At 38.5% G+C, this 21,003-nt stretch overlaps 1 protein-coding gene across 6 annotated transcripts in view; it reads right to left on the bottom strand.

The window, feature by feature from the left end:
* The window catches only part of LOC109632016 (intermembrane lipid transfer protein VPS13B), a 313,199-nt gene that overhangs the window by 251,398 nt on the left and 40,798 nt on the right, over window positions 1-21,003 (bottom strand). For all 6 annotated transcript variants that reach the window (XM_069537175.1, XM_069537173.1, XM_069537176.1 and 3 more), the window contains exons 9-16: window positions 19,370-19,465; window positions 18,130-18,252; window positions 17,614-17,751; window positions 13,311-13,398; window positions 11,030-11,215; window positions 8,615-8,784; window positions 7,895-8,089; window positions 5,829-5,953 (exon numbers count right to left, since the gene is read on the bottom strand). In XM_069537175.1, coding sequence (XP_069393276.1) covers window positions 5,829-5,953; window positions 7,895-8,089; window positions 8,615-8,784; window positions 11,030-11,215; window positions 13,311-13,398; window positions 17,614-17,751; window positions 18,130-18,252; window positions 19,370-19,465 — 1,121 coding nt within the window. The remainder of the gene's footprint in view (window positions 1-5,828; window positions 5,954-7,894; window positions 8,090-8,614; window positions 8,785-11,029; window positions 11,216-13,310; window positions 13,399-17,613; window positions 17,752-18,129; window positions 18,253-19,369; window positions 19,466-21,003) is intronic.

The raw sequence follows: 21,003 nt of genomic DNA, 5'->3' as shown, positions 1-21,003 counted from the left end.
ACATAAATCCTACTCGTGGCAGTGTGTGGCTACATCAATTCAGCTTAATAATGTAAAAACGTTTTCTTTCTGAAAACAGTACCACGTTTCTTCAAATACAGCGGAAGGTCAAGTCCATGTGATACCTTGTTGTCCTTGTTGATAAAATAAATACTCTGCTGCTCTTAAAGCCTCCTAACCACAACTCACAGCTGAGCATGACCACAGCTTCTACATGATGATTTAACGTCATTAATTATCTTTCATCATAAAAGCTTTAACAGTAGCTACATAGACCTTTTAGATAAGACCTTAATGAGTAATGCAAGTGATTACATTATTAAGTCAACATATATCAAAGTTGTTTGCGAGCCACAACCACTGATGCAGACACTGTGTGTGTGACATCATTCACATATTGTGTCATATGTTAGAGAACTTTCAACAGAAAATGACTTCTCCATCTGACAGCCACTCCAAAATACGTTTGCATCAGCAAAAATCATTATACCAGTTCACCTTGCAGATGATATTGCCTGCCAAAACTGCTAGTGGATTAATTAAACAGCCACAGTCAGTGTTCTCACCAATGAATGCTGTTCATGTAAATTTGAATTCGATCTCTGAGGCTCTCTACTGGAGGGCACAGAAAGCATTTGTCCTCCTGCTCTTGGCTGTGCTTGGAGACACAGACCAGGAGCCGCTTGCTATGACTAACTATGAACAGGAGTAATGAGGCATTACAATCACACCAGAAGCCTCATGCCTCAGATGCCTAAAGCAGCATTCATAAATCAAAGAAGTCTAGACTACTGGTCCAGACATGGTAATGGACTTCTTAACTTCCCATAAAAAAATCCTACAGGTGGTGCTAAAGTCTGAACTAACTATTAACAAGGTAATGGAGTTAGAGTCGACCAATAATTAGATATCAAGGGAAAACCAACATTCTTTTCTATTCAGAAACATTCACAAGGCAAGTCAGTTTTTTGTGGCTATATAACATGCACCTGTAATGCCACATGCTTTAGGAAATTATCCCCTCAGAAATAGCTGAGTGTGGAACAGAGGCTGCTAAAAATGCCACATAAAAGCTGGTGTGGGTCTAAATTATGGCCTGCAGTGCAACAAGCCACACTGTACTGCTGCTGGTTTGCTGGTGAGCCCCAGTCTTTGCCTTGTCAGGTGGCCCTGCATAAAGGGTATATGGTGTGAGTGCATATATGTTCATGTGTGAGGTTTGGTTTTGGGGGGATCGATACAGGTTGCACTTGTAAAAAAAAACAAAAAACTCCTTAGCGTCACCTTCTTCCCTCTCCCTGCCTTTCTGCAGGAACTGATTTTATCTGGGATAACAGGTTTAACAGCCAAGCCAGTTGAGGCTCTCTGTAGAGTCCCTGTGGGGTTGGTGGCCCCATACATTGCCTTTCATTAGGGATAAGTACAGCCTGATGCATCTCAGCTGTGCTTTAATTTACTGGGAAAGGAAAAGGGAAGAAAGTTCATTTCTGAGGAGTTTGGCTTTTTTGCACAAAAATACTGAAATAGTTCAAGATAGCATATACTAAGAGAGGAGAGTTTGATCTTCTAAAAACATTAACATTACTAATGATTATTTATGGTTAGCAGTACTTCAGAATCTATTGGTAGGAAAGGTATTAAACATGGTAATTGGATAGATATCAGTGGAGTTCATTAAATCATTCTAAATTATTATATCTTCATTATATATGTTGCACTCTTATTTTGACTTCAGTTTTAAAGATATTTTTGTGCACTATCAGGAAAAAAAGCTTATGCGACTACATAAATGCATAAATGGCCTTATGTTTAATGCATTAAACTGCTACAATGCCCCATTATGATTGTTCTGAATGAGTAAATAATCAGTAAATGCCCATTTACCCTTTGGGTGAGCTAGTGATGTTTTTTGTTTTTAGAGAAATCATATCTTAGTGTCTGGTTCCTACTGTAGGAATCTACCTCTACACCCCAACTGAGGATCTAGTGACAGTGAGCAAATGCATCTAAGATTACTGTTCAACAACAGTGAATCCTCACTTGCAAATAATTACTGCAGTCATGCCTTGACACAGTGTCACAGGTTTTCAGTCTAGAGAACCAACACAATTATAGTGAGAACAACAAAATGACACATGGAAATGATACACAGGTTGTTGTGCAGTTTCCACTGTCCACTGTTTATTCGGACATTTCCACATTGACACAACAAGGCTTGTATCACAACATTAAAGATAATTTTACAATTTCAATTTGCTTGAAAGTGAGAAAAAACAAAGTTAGTCTAAATGACTGCAGCCAAGTTCTCACACATATTTCTAAATGCCCAGTAAAAAGACAAGGCTGGCAAGGAGAAGATGTCAAGGCAGTTTACTTTCCCCAACAAAGGCCTCTTGCTGCCCACTGGGAGAAGCAGGAGCCTTTGTGGTGTGACTGAAGGAAACATGAGCTACAGTGTACACTCTGGGCCAGCTCATCAGGAGAGGTGCTGGGTCTTCACAGACGCCCAGCGCCTCTCCATCGTGGCTGCATGGTGACAGAGATGTGTGTGTGTGTGTGTGTGTGTGTGTGTGTGTGTGTGTGTGTGTGTGTGTGTGTGTGTCAAAGAGAAAGAGAGTAAGAGAGTGGGAGAGGGGAGAACAGACGAGAGGGATGCAAAATGCGTGCATATGACATCACTTTCTATACTTCCCTTCTCAAAGCTACAGCCTTCTCCTCTGTCAGTCACAACTCCCCTTTAATTGAGTCCACAGTGAGACAAATCTAAAGCTACCTTTATGCTCGTAATGGAAAAGCTGATCAGCAACAAAAAAAACCTATTGAAGATCGACACACCACTTCTCTCTCCTTCAACTTCACCAAGGTTTCAGGCTTCCCCCTTTCTTTCATATTTCTTAAAAACTTCAAATGCTTGTTCAGCTTTGCTCAGTATCTGGTCAGAGAACAAAACATCATGGAAAGGGGTGTTGTCAGAGTTACGTCAGCACTTAGGAGCCGTCCCAAAGCAAACATCAGTACAGTCAAATTAAATGCTACCACCTGGTGGAGTTCATCTTTTGGCTGCTCCAGTGACCCAGTGTGTCACTCTATGGGGCTCAGCTTTCAACAGACAGGAACTGATTGTCTGACTGTATGTGCGATCTGTAATACACTTGCGCTGTGAGTACTAAAAGGGAATCCCATGGCACAAATATACTCAGAATAAAGTTGATTGAAAAGAAGATGAATTTACTTGGGGACGATCCACATTCACACACAAAGACAACTAAGCTTGGCAGAGGATATCAGCGCTATGGGAGACAAATCAGTTAATAATACTTTTCATGTATGTATTACCATTACTGGTTGTTACACAGCCCCTCTATTTCTATTATAATTCTCTTTTTCTGTTTCTGTCTCTCTGTCAAACTTGCTCATCATCATTCCTCTGAGGGTAAACTGTCAGGTCGTGTTAATTAGATTTTGACTGTAGCAACAAAACCGGTCAGGAAGCAAGACAGCCTTACCTCCCGCTTAGACAGAGAGGGTCAAATATGAGTCACAAGTCAGAAATGACAACTCCTGCATAATGTATCCAGTCTCATTATCAGCTACAGAAAAAAGTGGTTCTAACCCGTCCATGAGTGGGAAACATTGAAATTTAAACTGGGGATGAAGATAATTAGATGAAGTTGAAATTATCATATTAAGGGCAGCAGCATTATCTTAGAAGAATAACATTTCCATATATTTTAAGGTATGATCATAATGTCATCATGTAGTCTAACATCTCACACCAAGTGAAGGTCCCCTGATGCTTACTGGTACCGTACATGTGCATACCGTATTCCATCAGAGGTCTGCTTAAAGAAAGAGAAAAAGAACACTTTCTTAATGTGTCATGGAGACTCTAAGAGAGGTTGTGTTATTATTCCCAAGGACTGGTCCCTGAAAGACAAGCCATGGGAGGGCATTGATCTGGAATGTTCTCTGGAGAAACATCTAGCGATTGTCAGAAAGAAAAATAACATCCTTTTGACATCTGAACCCACTGTATGAGGCAGGTAGGGCTGAGAAGGGGGGGACTAGAGATCAAACAAGCAGCTAGCAGTCTCTTATTGGGAGCAGAGAACACGAGGAATCACATTCTGCAGAAACCCACTTACATTCCACTTTGAATGAAGGTATTATGTATCTTTATAAGCCAACTGACCACTGTACAGTATATACAATGTTTGCCAGGAGAAGAAGTCAAAACCATCTAAAGCTATAAGACATGTTTGAATCGAAAATAATGGGTGGCAATCAAATTCCCATGGTAGTGCCTCTCGCACGGGTTTCCAGCTTCAGCAGAAAATCAAGGTCTGTGTGTCCGTGTGTGTCCGTGTGCATATGTGTGTGTGTATATTTCACATCTCAGGATTTCAGAGTGATTTATTTCTCTACCTATTAAAGAAGTTGATTCAGTGTGCAGAGGGCAAGCTGAGGAAATAAGCTACTTCTTATTTACATTTACAAAGCTTTACTTAAAGAAGTTAACCCATTTAATACATGGGCACCTTTATACAGTAACAGCAGAAGTGCACAGATGTTTGCACAGGCTTTCAATGTAAAGCCATACTATAAACTTACTGTGACACAATTTATCATCTGAAATAGTTTTTCTGTATTTTATCTCTCTAGATTAATCCTACCAAACTTTATTCTCATTCAATGCACCTGCAGTCTCACAGTACTATCCTTTTTAAAGTTTCCCCATTATCCTCTCATCTTTCATCCACTCATCCTCCATATTCTCATCTATTCTGCTCCTCAAGTTGTTCCCCTTTTTCTTCTTTCGATTCTGTCTGCAATTATCTTCTTTCAAATCCTCCATTTGACCAACTGTTCCAACTGAAACTTCATTTCATGTTCTGTCTTCAATTCCAAACCTTTCATTACCTCTTTAAAGTTTTTCTTGTATTTCAAACATCTGAGAAATTGCTGCAGTTGTTATCCATGGACTCTGTTTTCCACAGTGACTGCTGAAGAAATGTCTCAGCTTTCACTTTAAATACCCACTGATGGACTGGCCACAAGAGACTGCAATCCTTTACTCAAAGTACAATACACAGGCAGGCACACAATAACAAATTGTTGTACACAGACAGCCAAACATCCGTCTAAATACTCCCAAGGAAGTGCGCACCTTAACCCTTAGAGAAAATGCAAAAAAATGAAGCACCCACTGTGTTTAATGGTAAATGCTCAGTACTTCAAGAATATAAAAAGTCCCTCCATTCATTGTAGTTGACTAAGTCAGTTTAGTCATCACAAAGCAAAAAAAAAAAGGCCTTCAATTTGCATTAGTTTCTTACTGGTTTACTGTGTTGATCGTTCTCTTAATCGAGAAGTAGAATCTTGATATAACACCATTCCTGGGTCTAAGAAAATGTCCTCAGCCCATCGTGTTTTTCTGCAACGCAGTCTACGTATACAGTGACTACATTAGACATCATTTGGTGGAGGCTGTGGAGGTATACAAGTCCAACTAAACAACAAACTGGAGTGGAAATGCAACAGAGGCTGACCACAGGAAGGGACAGAGCAGACTCTACGTTTGGGTGAGCGACAAGATGTAGCAGATCTTTGCCAGTCTGTTGTAGCCAGTGCAAATAACTGCTTATATATCCTTTTTTGTTTTCCTTCCAAGTGTTATTGTTTTTCCCCCTATATTTACAATACAACTCAATTACAGTTACTGATCATTCTGATCAATACAATCTAATAATTTAAGTTCATAAAGCAGAATCTACGTGCCTCCATGCCCACTTAAATTCCCATCCATAGTACAAGAGCTACAAACTTACCAGTATGCAGGCATCTGAATCTGCTTTGCATAGAGTGCAGTGCTGAAGGAAGGGATAATGGGTATAAGAGGCAGGGAAGCCTCTGTACTGTCCTGGCATGTCAAGCCTGCCTGAAACCCAAACACCTGGAAGTAGAAGATGGTGGAGATATACATGAAAACTCAGCATTGTATATTGTATATGAATTAAATAGATGTATATTATAACTCAGCTCACACTGCTTCTGGAAAGAAAACAGAAGCACACAATCAGCAACTTTGTTCTCTCATTTCAATCACCCAAACTAATTTGACCCTGTCTTCACCGAGGAGCTGCAGCTTAAATCTGTGCTCTTACAGACCCAGATGAATATTGATTTATACACATGGCCAATAGATGTAATACTATACATGTTAATATTGTAAATTTTAGCCATTAAAAGGGAGAGTTTTCAACGGTGATAGGTCTATTTACTCAAGTGGCCTCCTTGTAAAACATACAGCCTGACTGTGTTCTTGTCAACAAGCATGGAAAGTAAAACAATGGCTAAGTGCTACCCACAGGACAGACACCTTTACTCTGACAACCAATATCAATAAAACACTGATTCAGCATGTAGCTTTTTAAAATCACTTCCTAAATTGGGTGAATTATGGTAGGAAAGGCCTTCACCCTGTCATGGTCCCACTTCCATAATCCAGAGGTAGAATAAGTACTTTGGCAGATAGAGCTGCTGATTGGGTGATTGGTCGGAATGATCCCTGGCCACTGACAAACTGACTGTTAACCCTGCAGTGACCCTGTGATAAGGACTACCATGACATCCAGCAAACAACTTAACAAACCCCAGATTAGCTGACTCTGCTATGTCTATGTCTATGTCTATGTATATATATATATATATATATATATAAAAACTCAGCATATAGCAATATATATACATATTTACTCTATTACAAAGGTTATAATGTCTGTAATGCAAATGTATCTATAAGTACATTTGAAAGGAAAAGTGGGTGAGAAAAGTGCCTTTTATTGTAGATATCATAGTTAGTATCTACATTCAGCTTTACTTGAAATTATTGAGGATTATTAAATAGTGTTTATGTGAACAATTAATGGGAAAGCTCTGATAATCATAAAAGATCATTTTATGAGTGCTTTGTCATGAACTGAACAGTACCATGTGTAAAGCAGTACTTAAGAATACACTTAGCTTTTTTAAACATTTTATCCATATTTGTATATTATAAGTAACCATCAATAACAATTAATTAATCTTATCATCCAAACTTCACACTGTCAAAGTCAAACTATGTGATCAACACAGGAACAGGGTTAAGGCACATCCTATGAATTTTCTGAGATGAAATAGAACAGAGATGGACTGGTTCTCATCAGGAAGCTCAGTGGTGAGATTTTTATGACCAGGTGAAAAGGGGTCATCAAGGTCATTAAAAGGGTCATTAGGGGTATGTCAGGTTACACTGAAGACTGTGGCCATGCGGTTGACCTCTGAATTTGGGCTATAGCTGGGTCTTTCCTGGGTTTCTGGAGGGATTACAAAATTCTTTGCTGCCCATAGCAAGTGTAGAAAGAAAAAAAAACCTGCATGTTGCATGAAAACCAAACGTTGCAAACTTGTGGATTAGCATTTGACAGACAAAGACAAATGACATTCAAAAAACAAGAAAAAACTGTACTAAATAAAACAAAGGAGAGAAAAAGGGTGCTGAAGCAGAATTAGATTAATATGCACATGATCGACGATGAGATAGTTTTTCAACTGTCTCAAACAAAAAAAAAATTCAGCAAAGAAAAAAATAAGAACATTAAAAAAAATGCTGAATAAAAGAATAACAAAACACTCAGGAATCATCTGTGTGTTATTTGCTCTATGTCTAATAGGTAGATAGATAGATAGATAGATAGATAGATAGATGACTTTATTAATCCCCCATAGGGGAAATTAAGTTGTCATAGCAGCAGGTATACTAATGACATAATATATATAAGAGAGCTGGGATTTGAAAAAGGAAGGTTTTCTCATAATGAATCAGTCGAGAGTTTAATATTGTCCCGCTCACCTTGAGGTAGAGGTGTGCGTAGCAGTGATGGAGCAGGTTGTCAGAAGGCTGGCTGAGGCTGCTGACAGTGCTGACCAACTCTGGAGCATACATGGGCACAGAGTGTTCAACATTCACCCTCTCTACCTCAAAATGCACAGATGGCAGAGGACGCACTGGCTGGAATACTGGCACATAGACCGGTCCTTGTGCTGCCTGGGTGATTCAAAATACAACAAAGGTGAAAATGATTTAAAATGAGACTACATGTCATAAAGTCTCATAAATCCCTTTGCCAACACACACTCTCGTATCTTAATCAATGTGTGAAACTGTTGACTTTTTCTATGGACCTATAATCAGAAAATAGTCAAGAATAATGTACATGAAAGTGAAATTAACTAAAATATCTATAGAATGCAATGGAATTGGATTTTCTTAAGATATTCACATATTTCTAAAATATTAAAACCTTTTAAGCAAGCTACTTGGCTGCTACTTATTCAGATAAGTGTAAAGAAGCTTCTGTGTCAGCAGTTGCAGTGTATACCATATGCATGAGTACTAATTACATTTCCTTTAGGCAATGTAAACAAATGTGTCTGACTAAAGTATATTTAATAAGTAATATTATTTGTACACAATGGCTTGTAAACTACATTTTCACAGATAAATCTCAGGCCGTGTATTCACACAATACATATTATTATTAATTTGACAAAGAACATCTGTGTGCATTACCTTGTGTCCCATGAGGACAGGCATTAGTGACTGAAGGAGGTTGAACTCTGCCATTGAGACAGTAACTGAGACTTGGAGCAGAGTAAGACAAGTGAGTCTGGTTGGGATGAATTCCTCCAAGCTTGATATATCTTCTGATTTAGCTGGACCATGGGTCTCCTCATTCACTTCTATGATTATAACAGAAGAAAAAGAAAAATGTTAGCTTTGGAACAAAAATCTTAAAATATTGCAAAGTTATAGGAGAGGGTAGAGTGTAAGAATCCTCATAATACTACAAAAACAAGTGGTTTTCCTTTGTTTTAAACAAGTGTATCTAACCACAAGTATGCACCCTGTGGTGTATAATTTGAAATAAAGTGAGGGAGTGAGAAAGGTAAAAGGCACTTAGATTTGAAAACTAAAGATTGTTTGACAGAGAAAGAGGTTAGTTGTAAAGCACACCAGTTTTTTCTCTCCTCTATGCCTGCAGCAATAAAACAATAAAAAAGGTCTTTGCCAACAAAAACCACCACCTTATACACAAATTAAATAAACAAGCACTATAAAAGTAGTCACAGCTCCAAGAGATTCATTACAGTGGCTGTTTCCCAGTAGCTTTGTTTTTCATCCCTCTCATAAAACCACTCATTCAATCAATAACCAGAAACATCCGGAAAGGCAGCAAATGAAGTGAACCAAATCAACATGGAATAGAGGCTAGTAAGGTCAGTGCTAACCAAAGTAAGGAGGGGCCAAAGCACTGAACCACAAAACCATGTCCAGGGTCTGAGGTGGACCAAAGCCTGAGCCCAAAGTTACTGAACGGCCATGGCTCAGGTCCCAGGACAAGTTCAGCAAATGTTCTTTTGGGCTACATTCCCAGCTCGAAAGTGGGCTGAGAACATGAACCCAAAGCTGTTTAGATATTTAGCCTATTACCACAGCCAGCTTCAGGTTCATTTGGCACTGCCATGTCCAATCTAATCAAATGCCAGGTCTCCAGTCAATATCTACAGTCAACATTCAAATTGTAACAAACAGGCAGCTCACATGGTACACACACATGATTGCATACATAAGAACACACCCTATCACAAGCACACAGATGAGATGTTAATATAATAAAAGGAACAAGCTAAATTTTTGTGTCTAAACATGCCCTGTACTTTCCTGTTCCACTTCACAGATCCAACTCACAAAGTCTTTGTGCCTTTCATTGTTCTGATTCAATATATAAAAAGATTTCGCACAAATGAACACACTAAGTTATTGGCAAGTTTGAAAATCCTGCCTAAGGTAGAGCAAGATATTATAAAAACACCATCTAATGGACACCAGACAATTTGGCTTCCACTTAAAGTGAGTTTTCAGAAGAAAAATAAACCTTCCTTAGCTCATGGCAGGTAGGAAAAGGAGCACAAAAGGAGGGGATAAGATAAGTAAAAGGTAGTCATGTTTTTGACCTTCTAACCTCCTGACAAGCACACCAACACTGTACCTCTTGATGTTGAGTTCAGAGCAGCTCATCGGTATTGATGCAGCTTTGCTAGTAAAAGTTCCAAAGTTCAACTTAACATAACTTTCTTAATTAAAAAATACATTGATATCACATTGTTTAAGTGATTTATCAGGCTGATGTTTTCGTTTGAACTGAAATGTTCTGCAAATCTGAATTAAATATTATTATATTCAAAATATATCAACTTTGAGGAGAGGAGAGGATTATTTAGCAGAATAACTTCATCTGCAATAGCTACCTCGCTTTCCTCTTTATTTATACTTTTAACTCTCCGGGTACTTTCAATACCCGGAGAGTCTAACTATACTGACCTTTTTCCAGAATATGCAAGGGAGCACAGACACATATAGAATCATAAAAGAACAAAGTGACGGACCCAGTTTTAGTCAAAAGCTCTATCATAATTATCCCATCATCTATTATCTAACACAGATGCTGAAACAACCGAAACCTACGGATGTTATCGTTTCGCAAAAATGAGAGTTATTGCTCCAGATATTACACACAGACGCACATTCCATGTTCTTTCACAACATCTCAGGAATGAGCTCACCAATAGCTGTGCAGACACGATCACTAACAAAGGTGTTTGGCTTAACCTCCCTCATGTGGTCCAAAAGGTCACTACTTTCATGTACAGCTGTGTGTTGAAAGATGAGTTGTGCAAGGAAATAACAATGTGATGAGAATACTGTAAAGTGCAGACGGTTGCAGTTTACGATTATGGTCCGAAAAGAATGGAGTAGAATAGAATAGAGTAAAAGACAAAAGAATAGAGCAGAAAAGACGAGCAAAGATAAGATACAGCATTCAACTGTGTTAGTTGAGTGTAAGTACAGTGTACTACTAGTTGCTACCTGATTACAAGCTGTAACTAAAGTGGACATAGCAGATGTTAGAATGAGATGTCTGACCTTGCTGTGGTTTATCATAGGGTTCATACTCGTGGTCCATGGCACAGGTGACCATCTTGAGGATGCGGTGGACAGCACTGCTGTGCAGCCTGACATCCAGAGGTCCAACCACCAGCCTCTTGATGGATGTTTCTTGAACAATGGGCACTACCTCCTCCATATTCACCACTGAGAAGTCCTGGGAGCCTATGAACACAAACATTGTAAAAAATATATAATAATATATAAAATATATATAATATAGGCTGTTACAAACTTGGAAGATTCTTCTGTCAATCTCTGTGTTCACACTTTTCAAAGTAAAATTTTAAAGCAAGAAAGTACAGTAGACATATCAACTATTGAACTTCATTCACAGAGCAATGAGATTTTACAGAACATTTTCAGTATAAGTATGGCAAAGCATAGAATCATCTGTGCGTCAAAAATACAATTTATAATGCTGCTGCATCACACCACTATTGGTAAGTGGTGTAATGCAGCAGCAGGGAGCAGATCACATTGCTGTGAACCACTAGAATGATGAATATTCCAAATGTCCACTTCTCTCTCACAGCTGTCCTTTCATTCATCGCAGGCCCCTGTTCCAGGGGTCCACTTAAAAGACTTAGCTCCCCGGCAATAAAAAGGAGAAATTACAAATAAAAGAAGGGGGTGGATGAATGGCAGTAAGAGAGGAAGAGGACAAAGGGTCAAAACTTGCTTTATTTCCATTACATTCCACAACTGCACTAAACAGTCGTACAACTACGAGAGTCAACACTATGAATTTAATGTTTTAAGCTGAAAGAGCTGGAGGATGGGGTGGAACTCCCCCTGAAATTTGGAGATTTATAAAGGGCAACGGGCAAAGCCACTTCCCCTTCCCTTCTTCAGTGAGATTGGGCTGTAGTGGATTAGGCCTAATATCAACCACATGGCTGCAGTTAGAATGATCAGTGGGACGATGGAAAGAGGCTGAAATTATCTAGAACTGAGGCAATTAACATCCCGAGATTAGTGAAGTTATCTGTAGTTTTACCCTAATATGAAGTCAATGGTAAGAGTGATCAGGTGTCAGTTAGTTTTGTCACTGTCTCGGATTAAGGTTTTTTTTGGCAATAGAGAATAATTTCTTTAGTTCTCCAGGAATCTGGTCCACATCCTAGACGAAGAGAAACACTGACAGAAGACAAGCATTCCAATTGTCAAGGGTAACCACAACCGTCCTCCTGCAAGCGAAGAGACTGACACTTATCCTGCTGTCAGAAATGACATTGACATCTCAGTATGACAGTATCGATGTTGTTTTTAATTTAGATTATTATCTAGAGCTGAAAGCAGGAGGAAACAATAGCCTAGTCAGAAAGGGGGACAGGCAGTGAGAAGCAAAATGAAAGAAAGATGAAGGCAGGTGAAACAACACAGGTGACTAGACTTATAAATTAAATTTTCTGTTCATTTTATTGAATAGGTTCAAACATTTCCCCCTTTTTGTATTATTTGGAAAGGATGTCTGTGTCATCAGACACTTCTACCCAAGTTAATTATCACTACCTGTTGATATACACTTTGGGAAGCATGGTTATCTAACACCATATTTGCATAACATCCATGAACCATAGGCTATCCTGTTACACTTTTGCAATTAGACACAATACAGGGTCCCATTAAGAGCAGCAGCATGAAATGCTCAACCACACTAAAGCGCAGAGACATTAGTGGGCCAAATCTAACATTTCAAACTGCAGAGAGAATGTTTTATCTCTTAATGGGAACTTCAGATCTTTTAGTCTTGAATAAACATTCTTGAGTGCTGCTGCTTGGAATGAGAAATCCTGCCGTCTTAAGGTCCCTACCGGGAAGAGTGACACCTAATTAGGCAAAAGGAGCCTATTCACTTTCTTAAGAGCTTACAGGTAAAAGAGACAAGCAGAAACAGTGTTTCAACAAGCACTGGGGAGAAAGAAACTCAAATACGTGTCAGCACAGACTAAACACTTCTGACAGTTGCCCTCCAGGTAAGTTTGGGGTGAGTGTGAGGACAGGAAGGGTCAAGGACCAGGTGGCTGTGACTCAAACAAGACAAGCTCTTTCTTCAAGTCTCCAGGGGGCTTGTTTGACAGAGAGGAGAGAAGAGAAGAGTGAGAGAAATAATAGAGAGCGAGCGAGCGAGAGAATAGGTAGACAGCAAAAAAGAGAGAACAAGTCAGAGAACAGGAGAACAAGATAGATATAAAGAAAAGGTAAGGTGGTTAGGTGAGCAAACAAGCTCTGTGAGGAGGAATGAATTAGACAATACCTTTGCCACTGCTGTTCTCCATTGTGTAGAGATAATCCATATAAAAAGCACCAAAGCGCTGTATGCCCGCTATCTCAGTGTAGGTCTCCTGTCAAACAAAGGTAGAGTTAGGTAAACATTCAGCAGTAAGGTAGCAAACAAGCTGATAGCCTTCAAGAGAGGCAGGGACTGGGGGTCATGGTAGATATGGCAAAGGGGGTCAAATCAGAGATTTTTAAATGTTATTAAGTGATTGATCTATTGAGTTAGATATAATATTTTTACTGGCAAATATTCAGATCTATTTGCAAAGAGATAATTTATCTGAAATGTAGGACAACATTTTAAGTGTGTAACTTAGTATAATTTACCATCTTTTCAAAACTTTACTGTGGATGGGAAAGTAAGTACTAAATATTGAGTCTGTTCATTATTGTGCAATAAGTTATTTCTAAAAATGATTGAATATTTCCTCATTGAGCTGGTGCCTGGATGCATGCCACTGAATATATGAATCTTAATATCTTATTATTATTATCAGGGTTTAGTATTTACTCAATATGGGACTTTTTCATAAGAAATCAATACTGTTACTTTCAAGCTAAAATTGTGGAATGTTATGAAAATATTTAATAAGACAGCAGGGGGCTGCTTTTAAAACTACTAATTTAATGTAGAATGTACCTGTAAAATAAAAGTTTTGAATTGAAAACACTTAAGTAAGAAATGTGTTTATCTCCATCAGTTCTGGTATTAGTGTAAGGGCAGGGTACACCCTGGACAAGTCACCAGTTTGTTACAGGGCTAACATATACAGACAAACACTTATAGTCAGACCTATGAGTAATCTTCAGTCCAGCTTTTGCAGATCACTGAGACCGCCTATCAGGATGCCTGATGACTTTATAATGAGTGGCATTAAAGTGTTCAGCTCGGTCCATGTTCTTCTGGACATCATCGCTGTCTTTGATACCGTAGTCATATTCATATTTTGCTGCTGTCAGGTATGGTGTCCCACAGGGGTCAGTCTTGGAACCAACTTTATCAACTCTGCACATGCACGGGTCATATTATTCATTGACAAAGTTATTTCTTTTACAGTTATGCTGGTGAAACACAGATCTACCTGCCCATTAAAGCCAAAGTGATTTTAAAAACTGGATGTCTAAGATTTTTGTGCAGTTTCGCTAAAGCAAAACATAACTCGTTCCCAGCATGCAGCAAAACAAATCCTCCCATCTGCTGGTTCCCTGTTGGAACATATCAATGTCAATATCAATATCGGTTGCTAAGGAACTTGGTGTTTGGTTTGATAGGAACTTAAATTTTGATCAGCACAGAACAAAACTTGTGCAGTGTTGTTTTTATTATCTTAGAAATATTTCCAAAATAAGATGTATTTTATATTCCAAAGACACAGAGACCATTTTTCACAGCTTCATCTCCTTACATCTCAACTATTGCACCAGCCTCTTCAACAGCTTCAACCAAAAATGTTATAAGTGCTTTCCTGTAATAAATTCTACCGCCATGCTTTTAACAAGATCCAAGAAAAGTGACCACAACAGACCTTTTTAGCCTCCTTGTCCTGGTTCGCACTATGTTTTACAATTCCTTTTAAGATCTTGCTGCTAACTTAAGGCTCTTCTTTGAACAGCTACTTCATTTAAATATCGTACTAAATATATTTTAATAAGAGAGGTTTTCCTGATTTTACTTTAAAATTTTCACTACCCTCTTTTACTGGCAATACAGTAGTAGTTTTTATTTTTCTTGTTATTCCATCAGAAATTGTTTTTATTATCCATTTTTTTTATCATATTATTGTCATTTAGTGTTTATATTTGACCTGCATTCTGTGGACTATGCAATGATTGGCAAATTAAAGCTAAATATTGTTAAAACTGAGGACTTTTATCTTATTTTTGACCTAAATGGGTGTGTAATGTTATAACTCATCATTTATTTGTCTGCAGGTCAAGAGCTATTGACCCTATTCTGAGCAACAATTGAAAGTATTTTTTTTACTGCACAAACCAATGGCACACAGCGAGAATTAGCGAACAAGGAAGGAAAAGAACAAGAGGGATTGAATGACACGCAGTCAGTTAACACCTCCACCCCAGACTTACCAACTACATCTCTTAACAGACATTTCAATGGAGCCTTATCAGAGAAGTGGGTTAATGAGTAATATTTATTAAGGGATATCTAATGGCTCTGGCATGCTTTTGGATCAAAGCCAACAGCTTGTTTCAAAACCACTATTGAAGTACTACTAAACCTTTGACCCCTCTACTATCAAGTATGAATAGATGGATGGATGGATGTCCAAACAATTGCTTCATTGAGGGTCATGAGCGTTTCTTAGCAGAGTCAACATGAGAGCTGTGAGACTGATGAAGTGAGCTGACTTATCAGGAATAATGGCTTTAACACTACTCTTCAGATAGCAGCAACAATCCCTTACTGCAGCCTGCAGCTGGTTGACTGGCAGAAATAATCAAGTGGCAGGGATTTAAATTGGAATGACTTTAAAATCACATAAAAATAGTGTTAGGATAAAAAAAGAAAAATGATTGTATTAACTTAAAACCACTAGATATTGCTAAACATTACACTGCAGATTTTTTCAGATGAACCACAAAGAAATACTGCAATTATAGAAGATTGATGTTTACTGACCCAGATAAACTACTATTAGCAAAGTAATTACTGTGCTTGCTTTAGCAGGTCACTTCCACTAGCTTACTGTATCAATAGTGATGTGTGTTAGGAAGAATCTTTAATTCTCTATCGGGTTTTAGTGATGGGCATTGAAATTAAGCATTAAATTCTCCTGCTGACCAATGGGTTCCATGGTGAATTATGTCACCATGATGAGAAGAAACGCAACTTTGTGACACTGACATCGAGGTGTTTGTGAGTAAGGTGGAGATGAATTGATTATCACTAAAAAAATTAAATGCACTGAGTGGTCATGTGTTGCTGATGCGGTTAATGCAGTGAGTGAGAATGAGTATGACAGAGAGGAGTGTGCCTGAAATACAAAAAAGTGTCTCATCGTCAGAATGTGAGGGAACTTGTTGTGTCGCCTCTACATATTCTAATAATCCAAAACAACAAGATTATTAAATTCAGAGACAGCTGCAATATCCCCAATCTACAAAATTTAACAGAATTATATTATTCCCAAAAGGGGCTTTAAGCAGGAAGGTAAAAAGTATACAGTGTTATTCATATCAAACACATACCTGTTGCATAATTAACCCAGAGTGGTGAGTAATTGTGTTTGAACATGGATTGGTTTGGTTCTGTTTGATCTGTCTGTGTAATACTGGATTCTGATCAACACAAAGAGCCAAGTTTACAGCTCTATAGAGTCTGTCAGTTGATGATTCAGTCATCATCATGGGCCAGAAAATCGTAAAACTTGTTTCCTACTAATCTTTCTATCCACGTACAGCTCTGTCAGTGCTTGTGCATCCATCACCCAGCATTACGCACGAGTGTCATCGCAGTATTTATGCTCACAGCAATTGGACCGATTACTTCACACAGAAGTGTATCCTAACCTCCACTCTGGGTGATCATTTGAAAATTGAAGTTTAAAGGTGAACACAGTTTATTTATTTATGATAAATGGTCTCTAGTGCGCGCTGTGCGCTCCATGCGACTGACAGAACAGTCATGGTCACTGCAGCGATTTTACACACACACACACACACCTACAAGTGCACACTGTCTCCCTTCAAGTTTGTTTTTATATATCCCAAAGTTTGTGTGAGAAGTGGCGTGCGCACAAAATGGGGTCTGAAACATGCGTATGCAACGGTTGTAAATAAGGCCCCAAAGTATTTCTGGTGTTTTATTTAGTTAGGACTATGTTCATGGAAAAAGCTGCAAATAAACAGCAAATGTAATGCATTACTGCATTTAACATATTATAATATATTGTGTATTTTGTAGTCTCGCTCTTGATCAGAGGAGTTACTGTGAAAGCATGTCTGCCCAGCTGCAAGGTGTTTGTTGAGTTGATAGTTGCGCTGGCTTGGAACTGTCTGCTTTTTTTAAGTTCTCATGTCCCATACAACCTGTATATTAACTAGAGACACTACAGGAAAACTGTTTCTGATAAAGCTGTGTCGCTGCTCTGAGCTAAATGATCTCACATCACCTGAATCTTTCATGTACGGTCTGACCTAATTTACAATGCATGCACTAAACATTTCATTCAACCACCAAAGATTCAACAATAAATACTAAAACAATGTTCTTCTGTACAGGAGAAGTGCAGTTACAATAGTGTCAATCATTTTGTAACCTTGTGATTAGCAGCATCTAGTATGAACTCAGCCCTGACTCCGTTGTTCTCTGGGCTGCGGTAGTCAAACAGGGAGTTGGTCAGGTAAGTCATTCCTTTACTGCTTAGGCTGTCCCCACAGCTGAAGAATACTGCATCCTAAAGACAAGCAGAAAATAAGGAAAATGAGGAGAAAAGTGAAGAAGAGGACGTTCAGAGAATAAAATAAATATTATTTCAAAATACAAAATCTTCCCAAATCGATTTGTTATCAATATTGGCTGTTGAACAATTTATAATAACAACCTTTCAAAAATTCAAATAGAAACGCACAGTTAACAGAGTTGATTAAATACACTGATGTCAATGACATAAAATTATACAATATGATGAATTTCAAATCAAATCACACTATCATCATCATCATAACCTTCTGAAAGCTCCTACATGCAGCAGGAGACATGCTTTTAGGTGTAAGTATATCTTTAAAAATTTTAATTTTTCATACTCATGTTTTGTTTTTCAAATTATTTTTACCTCTTCTCTTCGGTTCATGTTTTCCTCAAAATCTCGTACTCCCATGATGCTTTTCAAGCAAAGGGCACGGCAGCCAACAATGCCAATCTGACAATCAAAGAAGGGCTCGCCCATCATCAGAACCTGGAATAAAGACCAAAGGAAAAACTTTAACTGGTAAAAAATAAAAACAGAAAATGTTTAAATCAAATAAAACAAATATTAATAACTTTATCTGGATGGTAGATACATTTGTATGGAGGATGTGACAGTATGAGGTACTTCAGAACTGAACAGAGAGAGCTTCAGAACAATGTCTTCTCCAAAGAGAGCACACAGGTAGTCCCCCAAACAAATTAACTTCACTGAATTTCCTTTTTAAATCACAAAAAATAATACATTTTATGTCTCATGGTTGGGGGTTCATTTCATTAGAATAGAAAGAGCAGGGGTCAGACAGTCCCCTTGATAGTAGTGTATGCGTGTGTCTGGTAGTGGTCCAGCCGGCCCTGTAACCAGCAAGGTGTGGTTGTCCCTAACTCACCATGCCTTTTGCTGTACCCAGCAGACAGCTCAAAAGAGAGCAACCCAATAAACCTTTACGTTTCGCCACAAAATAATTACAAGGCTTAGTTTTCCTAGCCATCCCTTTGCCTTTTAATGCTCTCACTTTTGGTCCAAGTTCAGATTGCTTTCCCTCTCTTCAAGAAGAAGCATAAATTACAGAAATTGGAATTGGAAATCTCTCAGATTTCTCACATCTGGTAAAACACTTAGGAGCAGAAAACCCCTTTCCTACTCCAACCAGGTAATCAGAGAAAAAGGTTTAAAATACTTTCTACTCTGAGGGGGAAATGCGGAAATGATCAGACTTGGGTTCCATTCAAACACAGATTCCAATATGTTCGCAACAGGCCACAGATTAGTGACCTGGATGGGCTTTATAAATGTACTTGACGGAGGGAACCCCTGTCTAAAAGCAAATAATAAGGGAGAATATAAATATTGATGGGAAAAAAAGAAAGGACAGCGAACTTTGTAGGTTGGTTATTGGACCAGGTGAGAGTTCTTTCAAGAGAAGAGGCTTTTGGTTATTTACTCAAACAAAAAGCTGTCATTGTTTATTTAGCAAATCACTGTTAATGATATGCAATTTGGACAAATGAATGATAATTAATGCAATATAAATAAAATAGTAAAAGACAAAAATCCATAAATCACTATCAGTCATAAATATAAAAGCAGACAGGGAAATAATTACCTCAATAGTGATTCCCTGTTGCTCCAGGCACAGGACCTCTCTGGATTTGACCTTCTGTGGACTGTAGTAGCTGCTCTCTGAATGAGTCTCTGTCAGCTGAGACAGAAGGAAGACAGACCACATCCATTTAATATTCTTAAGACTGATTAGAGATCGACTCAAATAGAAGACAAATATCAAAATCAAAGGTCAAAGCTTGCCTTGGAAGAAAAGGCATTGTAACCATACAGGATTCAAAAAGCAGATTAGATGATTAAAAGAAAAGTTAAACCAGATCGAGACTGAATTAAAAATGTATAGCACTAAATGAGTAAAGAGGAAATTGTGTCACCTCAAAATAGATAGTTACAGCAACAGTACAAATGTCACAACGAAGCAACACTTAAAACTGGAAGGCTTATTGCTCATTGTGTGTGTGCGTGAGTACCCACAATTCCCTGCTGAAACTGATGCATGATTTGAAAAATAAACAAAAGCTATGTAACTCTTTGGATGTGAGGGACAATGAGGCCCCCAAAAAATAATGCTGAAAACCAGAAACAATAACAACCAAACAAGTACAGATGACATTTTCTTAGATCAGAAACTGGACTGGAGCCTTGGGACTTTTTGGTTCTTTTCTCTTCCAAGTTTGGATTCAGGCCAAAGACATTCATCAAACCACATGACAGTCGCTCCTCTGTGATTTTAAGGGGAGGCCCTCTCTGGCTTCATTGAGGACGGCAATCAAAAAACGTCTAAAGCACTCAAAACATCAAGTGGGAAAATGATAATGTACAAGTGACTGGTCATTGACAATTCACACAACTTGATAAAAAAAGAGGAATTGTTTATCGTGTGTAGAGATAGTATGGAGGTAGATGAAGAGAGAGAGTCCTTGGTCAAATTTAGCTGGTTAGGGTAAGAGGGGTAAATAGCTCTGATCATTTTGAGGTTGGCCAGTCTACAAACTGTGCGTGTAGAACTGTGCAGGCACAAACCCATTCAACTTGAACACAGGAAGCAGGTGCAGAGCTACAGGCAGCTGTGCCTTATTATCCCTAGTGATGGAGCAGACTCTCTCACCCTAGCTCCCTTCCCCTCTTTCAATTCTGATGGTTTGCTCACGTGCAGGAGCCACCCCACCACAACCACAATGTTCCTGGGAGCAGCTAAAGCGTTAGTGCACAGTGGCACTGACAGAATTATAACCAATCAGATAGAGACACACATCCTCAATGTTTATCCCATAACAATCTGATCACCTTGACATTGCCCAAACTAGATTGGCAGGGCATTTTGGGCCTAAAACAACACAGCAGACAGGACAGAGCAGCAGCATAGCATTGGCGCACCGACACAGATGCTTAATATAGTCAGTAATATACATGGCTGCTGCTACTGCTTCCTCTCCATTATTATTTTTCTACCCATTTAAAGGCTGTGAGAGTCCAACATAAATGTAACACAGAAGAAAAGATCTGATGGAAAAAGAAAAAAAAAGACTAGAAATGTGCTTTTGTGGAAATCAATCGAAATACCCAAATTAAAAAAACTAAATGAAATAGAGTATGAAGTCTGGCATGGAATGACAGTTTGGCAGGTGTGCAAAAATGAAAAAAGGGGAACAAATGGTCAGTGCAAAACTATGCATT

Source organism: Paralichthys olivaceus, chromosome 13 (assembly GCF_024713975.1).
Source record: "Paralichthys olivaceus isolate ysfri-2021 chromosome 13, ASM2471397v2, whole genome shotgun sequence".
In the NCBI taxonomy this organism is placed as follows: domain Eukaryota; kingdom Metazoa; phylum Chordata; class Actinopteri; order Pleuronectiformes; family Paralichthyidae; genus Paralichthys; species Paralichthys olivaceus.
Note: the sequence above shows the minus strand (reverse complement) of the source record. Positions and strands in the feature narration are given on the sequence as shown.